Below are 15,591 nucleotides of genomic sequence, written 5' to 3' on the forward strand. Positions count from 1 at the left end.
CACACCTCTATTGTCACACACCTTACGTTACAATTTCCATGTAATTGTCTCTAGTCAGAAGTCCTGAATATCACTAGCAAAACTTTCTTTGTCAACACAGGCTTTGATCCTGAGTTTGTGGAGCTCGTTCCCATGAATGTGTAACAGTGGCGAACAACCAATCACATGCCTTGCAACACAGAGCAAGTGTGATTTGCTTGTTGCCAGAAAACCAGCGAGATCCAAAACTCTTGCTAAAGGTTAAAATATTGAAGAATGAGGAATTGAAACCCATGTACACTGAAGAAAGTACTTGTCCATGAAAGAGGACAAATAAAAGAAATTATCTTGCTCTATTAGTGCAGTCACAAGTGAAACTTGTGAAGTTAGTTTATATAGTTGATAATATATAGTGATAGAGACTCGAACGTGTAAGGTCACAGTCAATTATTGATTGATTCTACAGCTTATTTTTATTACATATGATCTGTATATATTGATATTCATTTCAAATAAATGTTTTATAATAATTGTTAAAATAAAATAGCTTGTGTGTAATTGATTAATAATAATTTAAAATCATAATATTTGTATAAATTATATATAAATCTTATAAAATAAATCTCAGTAATTATCATTAAAGCCAGACATTTTTTATTTATTTTTTATTTTACTATATAATGACCTTCAAATTGGAGGAAGAGAAACTGGGGGAGTTTTTTTTTTTTTTTTTTTTGCGTCAGACATGTGTTACTTTGTACACATCTGATTGGTCCAATTTCAGTTTGAGATCTCTTACCCAGAACATAACCTGCCCCAGAGCAGGTTAGCTGTGGAGTGTACATCACCATGGCAATGAATGCCATGGTACCTAAAACCTGGGATTGGTGCAAACTAAACTGAAAATTACTTGGATAGCCATGGTACAGGTCCCAGGTATTGTCACATCAATAGGTGGGCTTTGGGCAGTCGAGGGTTTTGTGAAGTTTTTTTGATCTGGGCATTGCAGGCCCTTACGTATGCCACTGATTGAGCTAGAAGTTGACATGAACCATTCAAAGAAATTAAGCAATATTTTGAAAGTACTATAGAGCCACAGTGTTTATCCTGTGATGTAATGTTATTGTCATTCTAATCTGTCCTTTGGGGGTAGTATGGGTTGAAATGAGAAAGGAGAGAAGAAAAAAAGAAAAGAAAAAGAAATTACCTTATGGGGTTGTTGGTGGTGTCAGTGTCTTTAGCGTAGACTGTACCAACTTGAGTGCCTATTTGGGCACTCTCTAGAACTTTCCAGTTATAAGGTGCTTCATAAAAGATGGGTGGTTCATCCACATTTGTCACAGTGATTTTGAGTGTTGTCCTGTCATGAAACTCATATGCACTCAAAAAGCGTGTATCTATGTTTTCATTGATGGCCTCTACAGCAATGACGAACCGCCTCTTGCTCTCATAATCCAGTGGCTGCAGAGACAAGAGAACACTTATAAAAGACAAATGTAAAACAGTTGTCCAGTGATTGACAGTGTTTATAGATTGAAATTTGAAAATTAACATTATGAATTAAATTATGAATTGTGAATTTAAATATTTGAATAAAATATTAATTAACTAGTACAAATATAAATTAATATAAATGAATCTTGAATTTGTGTCTAAGAACACCATGCACAACATTTGTGAAACACTGTCATGGATATTCAGAAAAAAAAAAAAAAGTCTTGATGATTACATATGCATATTTGTATTGTACTGTAAGACCTGAGCGAGTATGACAATCCCCTCTTGAGTGTCAGGGTCCGTCTGGATTGTGAAGGTGCTGCTCTCCTCAAGATCTTCTAAGCTGTAGTTCATTTTAGCGTTCAGACCAACATCACCATCATCTGCCATTATTCTTCCCACTGTAGTGCCCACTGGGGCTGACTCTGATATAGCAAATGTATACAAATCTTGACAGAGGAAAATGAAAAAACAAAACAATAAAAAAACAACTGTCAATAACATTCATGTGTTTTGGCAACAGAAACAGGAACAAAAAAATAAATAAATAATAAAAATAATAATAATCATCTACATAATACAATAAATCACTGAATGCTGATAATAAAGTAAAATGTCATTACTCACACCCAGATGCATTTTTGACATGGTGTGAATTTTCCATTGACCTCTATTAATTTCAGAATCAGAATGAGCTTTATTGCCAGGTATGTTTACACATACGAGGAATTTGTTTTAGTGACAGAAGCTCCACAGTGCAACCGAATGACAGCGACAAGACAAGAAACAGATAATAAAAATAATAATATACAAATATACAAAATAGACAATGTACAAAATGGCAAAAAACACAATATATAATATAGACAATTATGTATGTACAGTTATAATATGTGCAAATTTGAAATGTAAATAAGTATATGTGTTAAATAAATGTATTATAGTGTTGTGTTCTGTGTTTATTGTCAAGTCCTCATGAGATGGATTGCCTGAGGGAAGAAACTGTTCCTGTGCCTGGTTGTTCTGATGCTCAGAGCTCTGTAGCGTCAACCAGACGGCAACAGTTCAAAGAGGGAGTGTGCTGGATGTGAGGGGTCCAGAGTGATTTTGCCAGCTCTTTTACTCACTCTGGATAAGTACAGTTCTTGAAGAGTGGGGAGGGTTGTACCAGTGATTCGCTCAGCACTCTGGACTACCCTCTGTAATCTTCTGAGGTCAGATTTGGTAGCTGAGCTGAACCAGACAGTTATAGAAGTGCAGAGGACGGATTCAATGATGGTGGAGTAGAACTGTTTCAGCAGCTCCTGTGGCAGGTTGAACTTCCTCAGCTGGCAAAGGAAGTACAACCTCTGCTGGGCCTTTTTCACAATGGACTCAATGTGATTGTCCCACTTCAGGTCCTGGGAGATTGTGGTGCCCAGGAACCTGAATGACTCCACTACAGCCACAGTGCTGTTCATGAAGGTGAGTGGGGGAGAGCAGGGGGGTTTCTCCTGAAGTCCACGGTCATCTCCACTGTTTTGACTGCACCAGACAGCCAGCTCTTTAACCTCCTGTCTGTAAGCAGACTCGTCACTGTCCTGGATGAGGCCGATGAGTGATTTTATACAATGCTAATTATACAATGCAATTTTATACAATGCTAATTATATTTCCTGTCCTCTTACTCTTCCCCTATCCTAAAATTTCCCATCACAACATTTAATGTTATTTAATGTTATTTATTAAGCTGTTTGTGAGGAACATTGGTTGTTCTACAAAGAAAGCATGAGTTAGCCCCACCTTTTTTAGTGCTATTTACTGTGTAACAAAGATTAGATTAAAAAATCTGATCCAAAAAATTGGCAAATGTTAAACCACAATCTAAAATGAACCCAAAATCACATGCAGAAGTTCAGACAAACCAATAGGTCTTTTGATTGGGAAGCTGCAGTGGCAGGCAGCTTTGGATAAGCTGCAATGGTGGGTAACTCTTAGGAGACTAGGAATACTGAAGCGACAGGAGCCATAGGGGAAGCTGCAGTGGTCTAAGTGATTTTAGGGGTGGTTTCTATGGTCATGACAAAAATCTCTGAGAAAAACAACTTTGGGCACTGGCATTGGGAATGACAGATGCTGTCCAGGACAGATGTTGATGCAGACAAACTACAGATTCTGGTTCTGTTGCCAGTGCAAGCATCTCAACTTGGAACCTTTCTTCTTTTTTCATTATTCCAGACCTCTTTGATTGGAGCAGGAAGATAAAGTTCACTGAGAGATTTGTTCATTCATCTGAGCTAAAAATGACTGAATATTACATCATGGCCTATATCAGGGTTCCTCAAATCTTTCCCTGGAGGGCAAATCTGCTGCACAGTTTAGCTCCAACCCTGATCAAACTCACCTACCTGTGATTTTTTTTAATGATCTTGAAGACACTGATTAGCACGCTCATATGTGTTTGATTAGGGTTAGAGCTAAACTCTGCAGGAAAGTGGATCTTGTGGGCCAGATTTGAGGGTCCCTGGCCTATATAATTACTATTTTTGTGTTTCTGTCCATTTAAAAAGTACTGATCTATTCCCACATAATCTTGTCAAAAGTCACCCCAACTTGATCTGAAAATGCTTTATAATACAAAGCACGGCTTTATTGTCATTATATTTCCATGAAAGATTTTGCTGGATGAGGAGATCCCCCTCACAATGTAATGCACTTTGAGTGCTTAAAGCAGAAAAGTGATATATAAATAATTCATTACTTTAATTAATTATTAGGGCCCGAGCACCGATGGTGTGAGGTACATGTACAAAACTCGGTACACACATGTAACACACCAATACCTTGTAACCGTCTAACCGTTACCTGTTTCTTTTTTTTATTGTATTTTCCACTTATTTTGCTTAAGAGGTATCTGGTTGAATGTAGTACCACTAGGAGCAGCTTGGGGGCGCTAGTGCCTGGAGGTAACCGGACATATAAGCTCAGAGGCAGTAGAGTAAGTCAGTTCGTTTGGTAGAGGGAAACCATTTGGTTGAACGCATGCTACCTGCTTGCTCTTTTAAAGTCCTTAGTTGAGAACTCTTGGAGTTTTTGCTCAGCTAAAGGACTTTAAATGCCCATGTCTACACCTGTCTATGCTTCGCACCATTTCTTTCTTCATGTGTCATTGATCGGCTGCATCTTTAATCACCGCTGTATACGAGAGGTAATGTCTTCAAAGTCCCAAGCAGTAGTAAAACTACCGCACGTGGTCATCCAACGCGACACACAGGACAGCGACACGCAGAACGTCAACGATACAGAGGGTTTTAGGATCCATAACATTGCATCGCACTCAAAGTATCTTGGCTTTAAACATCGCCTCATCTCTCATAACTTCTCATACATCATCTGTACAGGAACGATAAGTTTCACTTCATTGACTCTTTTGTTAAAAGACAAAGTGCACATAAATCGATGCATGGTTTATTTGTTGGTTTTTGCACCTGTGTGTGTGGGGTATATATATATATATATATATATATATATACACAGTATATATATATCTTTTGTGGGAAGAATAAATTAGAATTATAAAATTAATTGTGTTGTGAAGAGTATTTTAAAACAGTGCATGTCAAAAATCTGTTGAACCCCTCAGAGTAACAGCTTTAAAGAAACGAGGTGTTACAACCTACAAAAAAAGTCTCCTTGTTCAAAATCCCAAACTTAACAGGAAGACCGTTAATTTGAATTTCCTGTATGATTTTTGTACAGTTTGTCATTTCCAGGCCACATACTTTAACAAATTCCTCCTACAGTTTTAATCGGATCATCTTCAAATTTGCTGAGTGTAATCATAAGGCCTTTGCGATGCGAAATTGCGAAGATCTTGAGTTGAGGGTCTCTGGCGGCCTGAGAAAATTTGATGTTTCGTCATTATACAGGAATTTACTGTAACAGGCAAGCAATATTCGATCTATCAAACGTGAAGTTTGGGGCAGAAGTTCAGTCCTGAACACATACCGATGCCCATATTCAGTTATAATCATAGCGCCACCTGCTGGCAACAGGAAGCGACACATTTAACACTGTTATGTACTCCTAGCAACATATTAGAAAACATCAGAAAGTGTTAAATAGGCTGGCAACATGCTAACAACACTTAGCTAAGTGTTAAAGCATGCTATTGATGCAGTTAAACAGGCAGTTACTGTAACTCAGGTATGCAGTGTCCAATCTGCCCAAAACTTCACACTTTTCATGAGTCCTGTACTTAACTCATCTACATGCTCATATTCAGTTATAGTTATAGCGCCACCTACTGGCAACAGGAAGTGACGTTTAACACTGTGATGCACTATTAGAAAAACTGTAAAATATGCCATTGTGTACTACACATGTTAGAAACATGCTAGCAACACTTACTAAGTGCTAAAGTATGCTATTAATACTATGACACAGGAAGTTGTTGTAATTCCTGCATACAATGCTCAATCTGTCCCAAACTTCACACGTTTTATAAGACTCTTGGCCTGAAACATCTTAAGGCCAAAATTCAGTTATAATCATACCACCACCTGCTAGCAGCAGAAAATTACTTGTTTTACACTAACTTAAACATGCAATGTCCGATCTGCCCCAAACTTCACATGTTTGGTAAGAGTCCTGGCCTGAAGACATCTACATGCCAATATTCAATTATAATCATGGTGCCACCTGTTGGCAGGAGAAACGTTTTACCATTTTAAAAGCATATTGCCCAATGTTTCCCTGTTTTCCTATGGCCACCGCAAGGAGGTGAGCCCCGGTGTGAGGGCCCTTTCATCGCTGCTTGCAGCTTTAATTATTATTATTATTATTATTATTATTATTAAAGGTTTTGGGTTTTCTTAAATACAAAATTTAAATTTTGGATTCTCACTGTGCTGGAAAGTGGGTCCGTTGTCATTGACATCCATCAGGCTGATGGTCACAGTGGTTGTGGCGCTGTAGCCTCCAGTGAGTCCGAGCATATCTTTCACTTGAACCACAACCAGATAGGTCTCCCTGGCTTCTCTGTCCATATTAGGCCATGATGTCACAATTATACCTGTGTTGGAGAGAAAGAAAAATAAACATTGAGCACAGATAGTGTTTTAACACAGATAGTACACATTATAATAAGAAATGCTGTGTACACACTGGATACGGCGTGGCGTGGCGTGGCGCGGCGCGGCACGACACGACACGACACAATATTAAATTGATGCCTTGTTCTATTTATGACATACTGACACAAAGTTAAAATGATTTGCAACGGTCTCGCGTCCAGTGTAGAGCTGTTGTGGCATGACAACTGTCACGTCTGGTGAGTGAAGAGCAAGAATGCATATACATAACTACTTTAGGATATATGCTACATTTTAAGAAAAACTAATTTTCTCTACATCTTAACATACCAACCTTTGACAATTAACTTTTGATAAATGTATTATTTTATCAACTGACTGCCACAAACAAACAAACAAAAACAAAAATGTTTTGGTGCACAGAATATTTCACTGCAGCTTTCATGTCAATGTTGCGGGTGCGGGCATTCTCAATACTCAGAAGAGCTAGAAGTCAGTCTTTCTTGTAGCATTGTGCTCTGTGTCTTATGCCTCAGGTTACATGCACAAATTAAAGTGGTTTCCTTTGTAATTGGTCACATGGTTTCTACGTTAACAACTCAAGCGTCCAATTGAGGACTGATCTGGCACGCCCATTTATTCTCGCCACGATCTATGACGCCTTGGTTCAAATGTCACATCACTAGCTCCAGCTCTGTGGTTTTTTTTTTGTTTGTTTTTTGTGCACCCATGTTTTGTTTTACTTTATTTAGTTAATAAACCTGGGGCTTGTATTATGATGGTGACTAAAAACTTTTGAACAGATGAAAATGTCCAAACTTTTCTTATTTTGTTGAAATATATTTTTTTCCTTTTAGTACTGCCCTTCAGAAGCAACAGAAGATACTTGCATGTTTCCCGGAAGACAAATTAAGTACAGTTTACCTTGATCTTCAAATTCAAAAAGTTTTCACCCCCTGGCTCTTAATGCATCATGTTTCCTTCAATGAATAGTTGTGTTTGAGTCCCTCAATTGTCCTCAGTGAAAAGATGAATCTCAAAATCATACAGTCACTGCTGGAAAGGGTTCAAATATACAAAAGATGCTGTAAAACTGAAGAATCTGCAGGACATGGAGGATTTTTATGAAGAACAGTGCTTAGTTTAACTGTTCTGAACAGACAAGGGACTCATGAACAACCATCACAAAAAAAAAAAAAAACAGTCGTAGATAATCCAGGTAACCACACACAGTATTAAGAACCAAAGGTTTGCAAACTTTTGAAGGGGATTATTTTAAGAATTTCAGCTAGTTTTTTTTTTTTGTCTTAGGGTTATATGTAAATATCTATATGTAAATATCGTACTCAGGACATTACTAAATAATAAAAATAAAAAATAAATAAAAAAATGCATTTTGTATGATTTCTCTTTTTACGGAGCTGCAGCCATAATAGGGTGTCACTTTGAATTTATTGCACATTGTAAAGGCCATTTCACACTGAGCATGACGCGAAAAAGCGAGGCGAATCGCCAACAAACGTTGCTTTCACACCGAGAACGAAACGATCTAACCCTAACCCTAACCCTTTTGCTAATTCACATCTGCACAGGAGGTGGCGCTGACCAGCAATGCATTTTTCCTCATGTAGCCTATGGCTTTTACATCGTCCACTGCTCAGTATGCAGCATTAAATTAAGATAAATAACTTTTTGTTCTTCATCAGAAACACAAACTATCCATATTGCTTACAAGAAAATATAAGTAGAGGTACAATTAGCATCAAGCTACATTTCAAAATGTATGTCATTAATGTTTTTGCTCAAACCTCACTTTAAACCATCATCAAGTGCTTGTAATAACTTCTGATTGTGACCTAAAATGGATTTTGATTCTATAATAGACAGACATGCACTCTTTGGACTGAATGCTACCTGCTTGTCATTTGTCATAAACATACTTTATTTTTATAAAAACACCATGAGCTGCATAAAACAAACAGAAAATATATTGTATGAATGTAAATAAATATATCTCTATGTTCAGACACCAACAACAACATCTCGACATCCATATTCTTTGTATGTTGGTTTAAAGTCCTCTACTACTGTGTTTTTACGCTCGTGCTCAATACAGCCTTCTGAGCTTTTAGCGCCACCGCGTTGACCTTTTGGGTAACAGCAGTTGTTCTGGCCAAGTGATGTAATGTCAAGTCAAGTCACTATTATTTGTATAGCGCTTTTAACAATGCAAATTGTGTCAAAGCAGCTTTACATCAGCTTGATATAAAGCTGGGTGGCTTTATTTCGGCTTTACAGTATTTAGAAGGGGAAATAGTGTGTTAAAATAGTATCATTCTCCTCTGGCCAGACAAAATCAGCAGTTTAAATCTAGGCTAAAGCAGAGTCAGATTGTCAGAGTCAGATTGACTCATCTGGTTCCTGTGGTTTTGTCCCGATGGCTGTCTAGGAGACAGGGTCTTCACTGGGGATCAGTCTCTGGGGCTCATCTAGTTTTTGTTGTGTGAATGTTCTCTGTCTGTGTGGAAGCATCCATAGGAATCTGTTGTTTTATTCCAGCGCGTCATCACGTACGATATTCATTTCGCTTTTTCGCACTCAGTGTGGAAAGGCCTTAAGAAAGATCCAGATTTTCCTGCATTTCTGAACTATCATTGCATCGTTCATCAGTAGGCGATCTGCAGTAAGCTTATGGGCTTTGATCATGTCATGACAACGGTTTTTTGTATTATTAACTCAAGTCCAAACAACACAGATGCTTCAAACTGATTAACTGAAACTGAAATTAACACCAACCTGTTGTCTGATGCTGGGTATATATATATAGTTGAAGAACAAAAGTTGAAGAACAAAAGATTTTAAGTCGTTCTGTGAACAAGCTTTTTTAATTTATCTTAATCTTTGTGACTGGACCAGGGTAAATTTGATCCCGGAGCCCGAGATAGCGTTGCAATATTTTAAATCACTATTCTACATTATAAACAAGCATGCTCCTTGTAGAAAATATACGATTAAATGGCGTGATAATCTGTGGTTTTCACAGAAATTATCTGATCTATTTCATGACCGTGATCTTGCTTGGTCAAAGGCAAAGAATTCCAAGAATAGCTCAGATTAGCTGAGAAACAAATGTGTCTCTCAAATACGCAAAGCAAAACCAGATTTTAATGTAAATGAAATATGTGATAGTTCAGCTAATCCCTCTCAATATATAAAGTGCTGGTTTAGGGAATCTAGCATACTTTTCCTGTCTGTAATAATTTTATCATTCAACTTCAATATATTTGGCATGACAGTATCCCTAGAGTCAGAAGACCGTGATTCTAGGATACTGTCATGATTACGGTGATATTTTATACATGCATGCAAATCAATCTTCGTTGAAAATGCTGGACTCAGTATATCATGCAGCATTAAGATTTGTAACTAATTCTAGTTTTCGTACTCATCATTGTAGCTTGTATGAGAGTGTTGGTTGGCTATCTTTGCACAATCGCAGGCTGGAGCACTGCTATATTTTTCTTTTTAAGGTCATACTGTACAAACTGCCTCCTTATGTATGTTCTCTTCTGACTCTTAAAGTCACTACCAGGAAATGTAATCTTCGATCATATGGGCAAATCATGTATGACATTCCATGAACTAGAACTGTCTTTGGTGAAAGTGCTTTTAAAGTTTTTGTACCTTTATCTTGGTAAAAATTGCAATGACACAGTTTAAAATTAGGATAAAGGACTGAGTACTAAATGCACATGTGCTGTTACTGAGCGATGCTGGTAATTATGTTGAGATGATGTTGAATTGCCAACTGTCTTCATCTGTTAAATGTTGTTGTTGTTGTTTTCACTGTGTATGTATATATATATTTATTTTTTTTAATACGGAGCTATTATTCTGCTGTCTTGGCCAGGATTCCCTTGAAAAAGAGATTCTGAATCTCAATGGGATTATTTCCTGGTACAATAAAGGTTAATAAAGAAATAAGATTGCAGCACTTCCCTTCAGTGTTAAAAATGTTAGAAAGACATGCAGATACAACTGAATTTTTTGTTCTACTCAAGTACTGTGACCTTCTGTCCTGGCTTGAGCAGGGATTTGAAGAAAGGTTTAGTGATTTTGAAAACCTTGTATGGCATTCATTGCCAACCCTTTTATGGAGCTAGACACTGATAACATTTCAAAGCAGATGGCTAAACTCTTGAATGTCAGTGCTTTAGAGATCTCCAAAATAATATCCAGATGCAGGTTATATAAATCTCGCAAAATAATATCAGTTTGAAATCTCAGCCACATTTGCCACATTTCTGGAGTCTGGTAGACCTAAGAGTCAACAAGAACATTCACCAACTTTACTTTTATTAACTCTTTCAGTGCCATTGACGAGATATCTCGTCAATTAAGAGACAACGCTTCCCCTCCATCGACAAGTTTTTATGGCAATCCGTGTTCTAGGTGTATTATGGTAAGGAAAGCCCTAGCGCATGTCCTGATTGAGTTCCAGGTCTTAGGGTGCGAATAGAAGACGATCGGCATAAATGGAAGGATCAGAGAAAATGTAGATCATATATAGATCATAGCCTATGTAGATCATGCTTTGACCATTTTGAATCTGATCGGGACGATGTAGTCAGTGAGAGAAATGTATTTACAGACACAGAAACATCTGTAGTTGTAATCGATTTGTCGATCTGAATAGGGGTGTGTGTGCGTGTGCGCGTGCATGTACGCATATGTATGTATGTAGCCTGTGTGTGTGTGTATAATCATATGTATGTATATGTGTGTGTGTGTGTGTGTGTGTGTCTGTTTATTGAATGCAATTTAAATTATTCATATAATTATATACAAGTGAAAGAATATGACATCTGAATGTATTTTGCATGAAAATGCATTACTTTGATAAAAATGTTGGTACAATGTTGTATTTTTGATGGTACCCACCTGCATTCAAATGGTGATAAAACATGAACACATGAAGATAGAATAAAATAATTTTTTTTTTTTGTTTGTTTAAAAGCAGAGACTTTATTTTGATATATAATATGTTCTTATATTCATAGCAGAAAATATTCTGAGGGCTGTCAAATTTAGGTGAAAATCATCTGGCGGTGGCTGGCAACTTTTTTTAAAAACGCTGGCGGTACAAATGAACGACGATATAGTTATGTGTAGACAACTTTTCTGATTCGGTTCTGTAAATCTGAGTGATGTACATACACATAGTGATGTGTAAAAAATTTCATGTAGTAGTTTTGTTCATTTGAGAGTTATTATGCACTCTAAATATGTAAGTTAACTGTTTTGTGTAGACATACATAAAGAACTGTATTCTCTGATTCTGTTTTTTCCCCTCTGAGATTAAATGAAGACGTGTATATAAAAACTCTTTCAGGCATATAACAGTTTGGATTGTTATTTTGAGAGTTATGATACACTACTTAAGAGATATAAGTATTGTATAATAGGGGTAGCGCTCAGAAATATTCATTTTTAAAACATAGCTCTCAAATAAAATAAGGTTGGAGACCCCTGTGTAACATACCAAGTGTGTTACACAGCTACTTGTACACTTAAGTACAATCTTGATGCACTTTATTTTAAGTAGCTTATGCCTGTGTAATATTCTGTCATTTTAATGTAATTAGAAAGGTATTACATGTATTTAAGCTGTGTACTGGTGGGTTAAATCAAATTAAGGTGCAGCTGGATAAGGTGTACAGTATAGATACACATGAAGTACACTTAAGTACAGTCTTGATACACTATTTTAAGTAGCTTATGTCTGTGTACTTACATTTATAATTACGTTGTATAAAGTCTGCAACACATGTAACAATTTTTTGGTTACATAAGTAGCTGTGTAACAAACTCGACCTGTTACATATGTGTAACAAAAGCTGCCTATTACATCTACATAATTACAAACTGTAAGTACAGGCTGTTCCATAAATTAGTTACACGGTAAGTACATTTTGTTTCATGTAAGTACCACGGCTACTACAAAGTACTTAATTAGGTAATTACTCTGTATTATGGACACCTTAAAGTGTTACCGAATGTTGTATTCAAGTTGCCATAAAGAATGCACATACCTGTATAACCATTGGTCTTTCCTTGAAAAGAGGACCATGTTCTTATTTCTTTTTGATAAGTGATTTTATTTAATTTTAAGAAATAAGAAATAATCCACTTACTTTATCCACCCTACACTGTAAATGATTACTCAATGTATTCTTTAAAAATGTGTAAAAAGCAATCATTTGTACCGTAACTCTTTCCACACCAAACACAGAATTTTCCAGGTTAATTTTCTGTGTTTTCACTATTATACACTGAGGGGCACTATTATACATCTTCTGAAGGAGTCTAGAACACGAGGAAGATGCAGAAATGAGCGATATCATATGTAAGCAGATAATGCCATGAAAACAAAACAAAACAAAAAAAAACAATCACATTATACAAATAATGTCATGTATAAGTGCGTAACAGGAAATGGATATTAGGTTGCACAGTTCATTAATGTGCAAATGGATGTTTGGGAGTCTTATTTTATGAGATATAGCTTATCAAATCATGCCCAAAGTTGAAGCTGTCCCTCAGACGATGAATACTCCAACTATTTGCGATGACTTCACTCCAAACGATAACAGTTCCCAAGCTCCAGACCTTTCCAAATCAGATACTGCCATAAGTAAGACAGAAGCTACAAGCTTACATCCATCTGGGCATTACATCCATTTTTAGCTCGTAACATGTGGTTAAAGTCACCAATAAAGGGTCCTTCTAAAATACATAAAAATAAACTGTATCAACCTTTTAGCATCCAACCCAACATCGCTTGTATACACATATACAATTGCTTAGCATATATCAAACATCATCAACAAGGCTAGATTGAGATAACAAAAGAAAACACATCCTTACATTAAGTTGAGCTTGAAATGGAACATTTCCCAACAAGGACATAGCACACATGCAGTCAAGCCATGCTCTCTATTGCTGCTCTTCTGCTAACTTCCTCTACTGACCCACCTCTACTTAAAGGAACACTCCACTTTTTTTGGAAATAGGCTCATTCTCCAACTCCACCAGAGTTAATAAGTTGAGTTTTACCGTTTTTGAATCCATTCAGCTGATCTCTGGATCTGGCGATAGCACTTTTAGCATAGCTTAGCATAGATCATTGAATCCTATTAGACCAGTAGCATCGCGTTCAAAAATGACCAAAGAGTTTCGATTAGTTTTCCTATTTAAAACTTGACTCTTCTGTAGTTATATCGTACTAAGATCGGCGAAAATGAAAAGTTGCGATTTTCAGGCCGATTTTGCTAGGAACTATACTCTCATTCCGGCGTAATAATCAAGGAACTTTGCTGCTGTAACATGGCGCAGCAGGCGCAGTGATACGCAGCGCCTGAAAGTAGTCCCCAGCCAGGTACCCAGTTATAATATAGCTGGAGACTACTTTCAGGCGCCGCGTATCACTGCGCCTGCTGCCGCGGCAAAGTTCCTTGATTATTACGCCGGACTGGGAGTATAGTTCCTAATCATATCGTCCTAGAAAATCGCAACTTTTCATTTTCTGCCGGTCTTAGTACACAATATAACTACAGAAGAGTCAAGTTTTAAATAGGAAAACTATCGAAACTCTTTGGTCATTTTTGAACGCGATGCTACTGGTCTAATAGGATTCAATGATCTATGCTAAGCTATGCTAAAAGTGCTATCGCCAGATCCAGAGATCAGCTGAATGGATTCAAAAACGGTAAAACTCAACTTATTAACTCTGGGGAGTTGGAGAATGAGCCTATTTCCAAAAAAAGTGGAGTGTCCCTTTAAGGAGCTCATTTAGGCGCCATAGCACCCCTCGCGGTGGGAAAGACACCTACAGATAAGAGACTTAGTAACTGGCTTGTCTGTTACATATTCCCCTCCTCATTGGAAGACAATGCATCCATAAAAAGGTTTCAAATTTTGAACATGATAAAAATCAACAATGTCAGGATTATCAAGGAATGAAATAGCATAATTAACTGGGCCTAGACATTTATGAACTTTAGCAGGGCCATTCCATCTCGGAGCCAATATTTTGCCATGACCGCACCTTCAGCTTTTGACACGGGGTGAGTACGAATTCCAGACAACATCCTCTTCTTGGAAGATGGTTTGTTTTCTTTGCAAGTCATAGTAATGTTTCTGTTTTGCCTGAGCTCTCTCCACATTCTCCTTGACTAGACGGATCATGCCTTCTTGTCTCTCCACAATGTCATAAGTGGGATTATCAGGAGTGGGTGGTCTGGGTAAGGCTCTTTCCAGAGGACCTTTCAACTTATGACCCAGCGCAATTTCGGCAGGTGTGTACCCAGTGCTTTGCTGCCAGACTGTGTTAATGGCATACCTGAATTCAGATATCTATTTATCCCATTGACGATGGTTGTTTCCTACATATGAGGCGATCATGGTCTTCAAGGTCCTGTTGATCCGTTCGGTGAGATTAGTTTGAATGAATGAATGAATGAATGAATGAGGCATTTATATAGCGCTTTGTGTATTGCAATACACCCAAAGCGCTTTACATCATGTGGGGGGGATCTCTCCTCAACCACCACCAGTGTGCAGCATCCACTTGGATGATGCGACGGCAGCCACAGGACAACGGTGCCAGTGTGCTCACCACACACCAGCTACAGGTGGAGAGGAGAGAGTGTCATAGAGCCAATCAAGTCGATGGGGATTATTGGGAGGCCATGATTGACAAGGGCCAGTGGCGGGAATTTGGCCAGGACACCGGGGTTACACCCCTACTCTTTACGATGAGTGTCATGGGATTTTTAATGACCACAGAGAGTCAGGACCTCGGTTTAACGTCTCATCCGAAAGAGTTTGAGGGTGATATGCCGTGGTTAATTTCTGTATAACTCCCCATTGTTTGCAGACCAGACTTAACAAATGGGATGTAAACTGCGCTCCTCGGTCAGATACCAAATAGACAGGAGTTCCCTACCTTGTGAAAATGTCCTCAACTAGAATACGGGCAATT

The 15,591-nt window shown here is 37.7% G+C and overlaps 1 protein-coding gene across 3 annotated transcripts in view; it reads right to left on the reverse strand.

Annotated features, from left to right (window-relative positions):
• The window catches only part of cdh19 (cadherin 19, type 2), a 92,448-nt gene that overhangs the window by 32,734 nt on the left and 44,123 nt on the right, over window positions 1-15,591 (reverse strand). For all 3 annotated transcript variants that reach the window (XR_009269080.1, XM_058765633.1, XM_058765634.1), the window contains exons 5-7: window positions 6,362-6,529; window positions 1,738-1,925; window positions 1,187-1,440 (exon numbers count right to left, since the gene is read on the reverse strand). Coding sequence is in view for 2 of the 3 variants with exons in the window: in XM_058765633.1 (XP_058621616.1) it covers window positions 1,187-1,440; window positions 1,738-1,925; window positions 6,362-6,529 (610 nt within the window). In the remaining variant the exon portion in view is untranslated. The remainder of the gene's footprint in view (window positions 1-1,186; window positions 1,441-1,737; window positions 1,926-6,361; window positions 6,530-15,591) is intronic.

The sequence above is a fragment of the Onychostoma macrolepis genome, chromosome 24 (assembly GCF_012432095.1).
Source record: "Onychostoma macrolepis isolate SWU-2019 chromosome 24, ASM1243209v1, whole genome shotgun sequence".
In the NCBI taxonomy this organism is placed as follows: domain Eukaryota; kingdom Metazoa; phylum Chordata; class Actinopteri; order Cypriniformes; family Cyprinidae; genus Onychostoma; species Onychostoma macrolepis.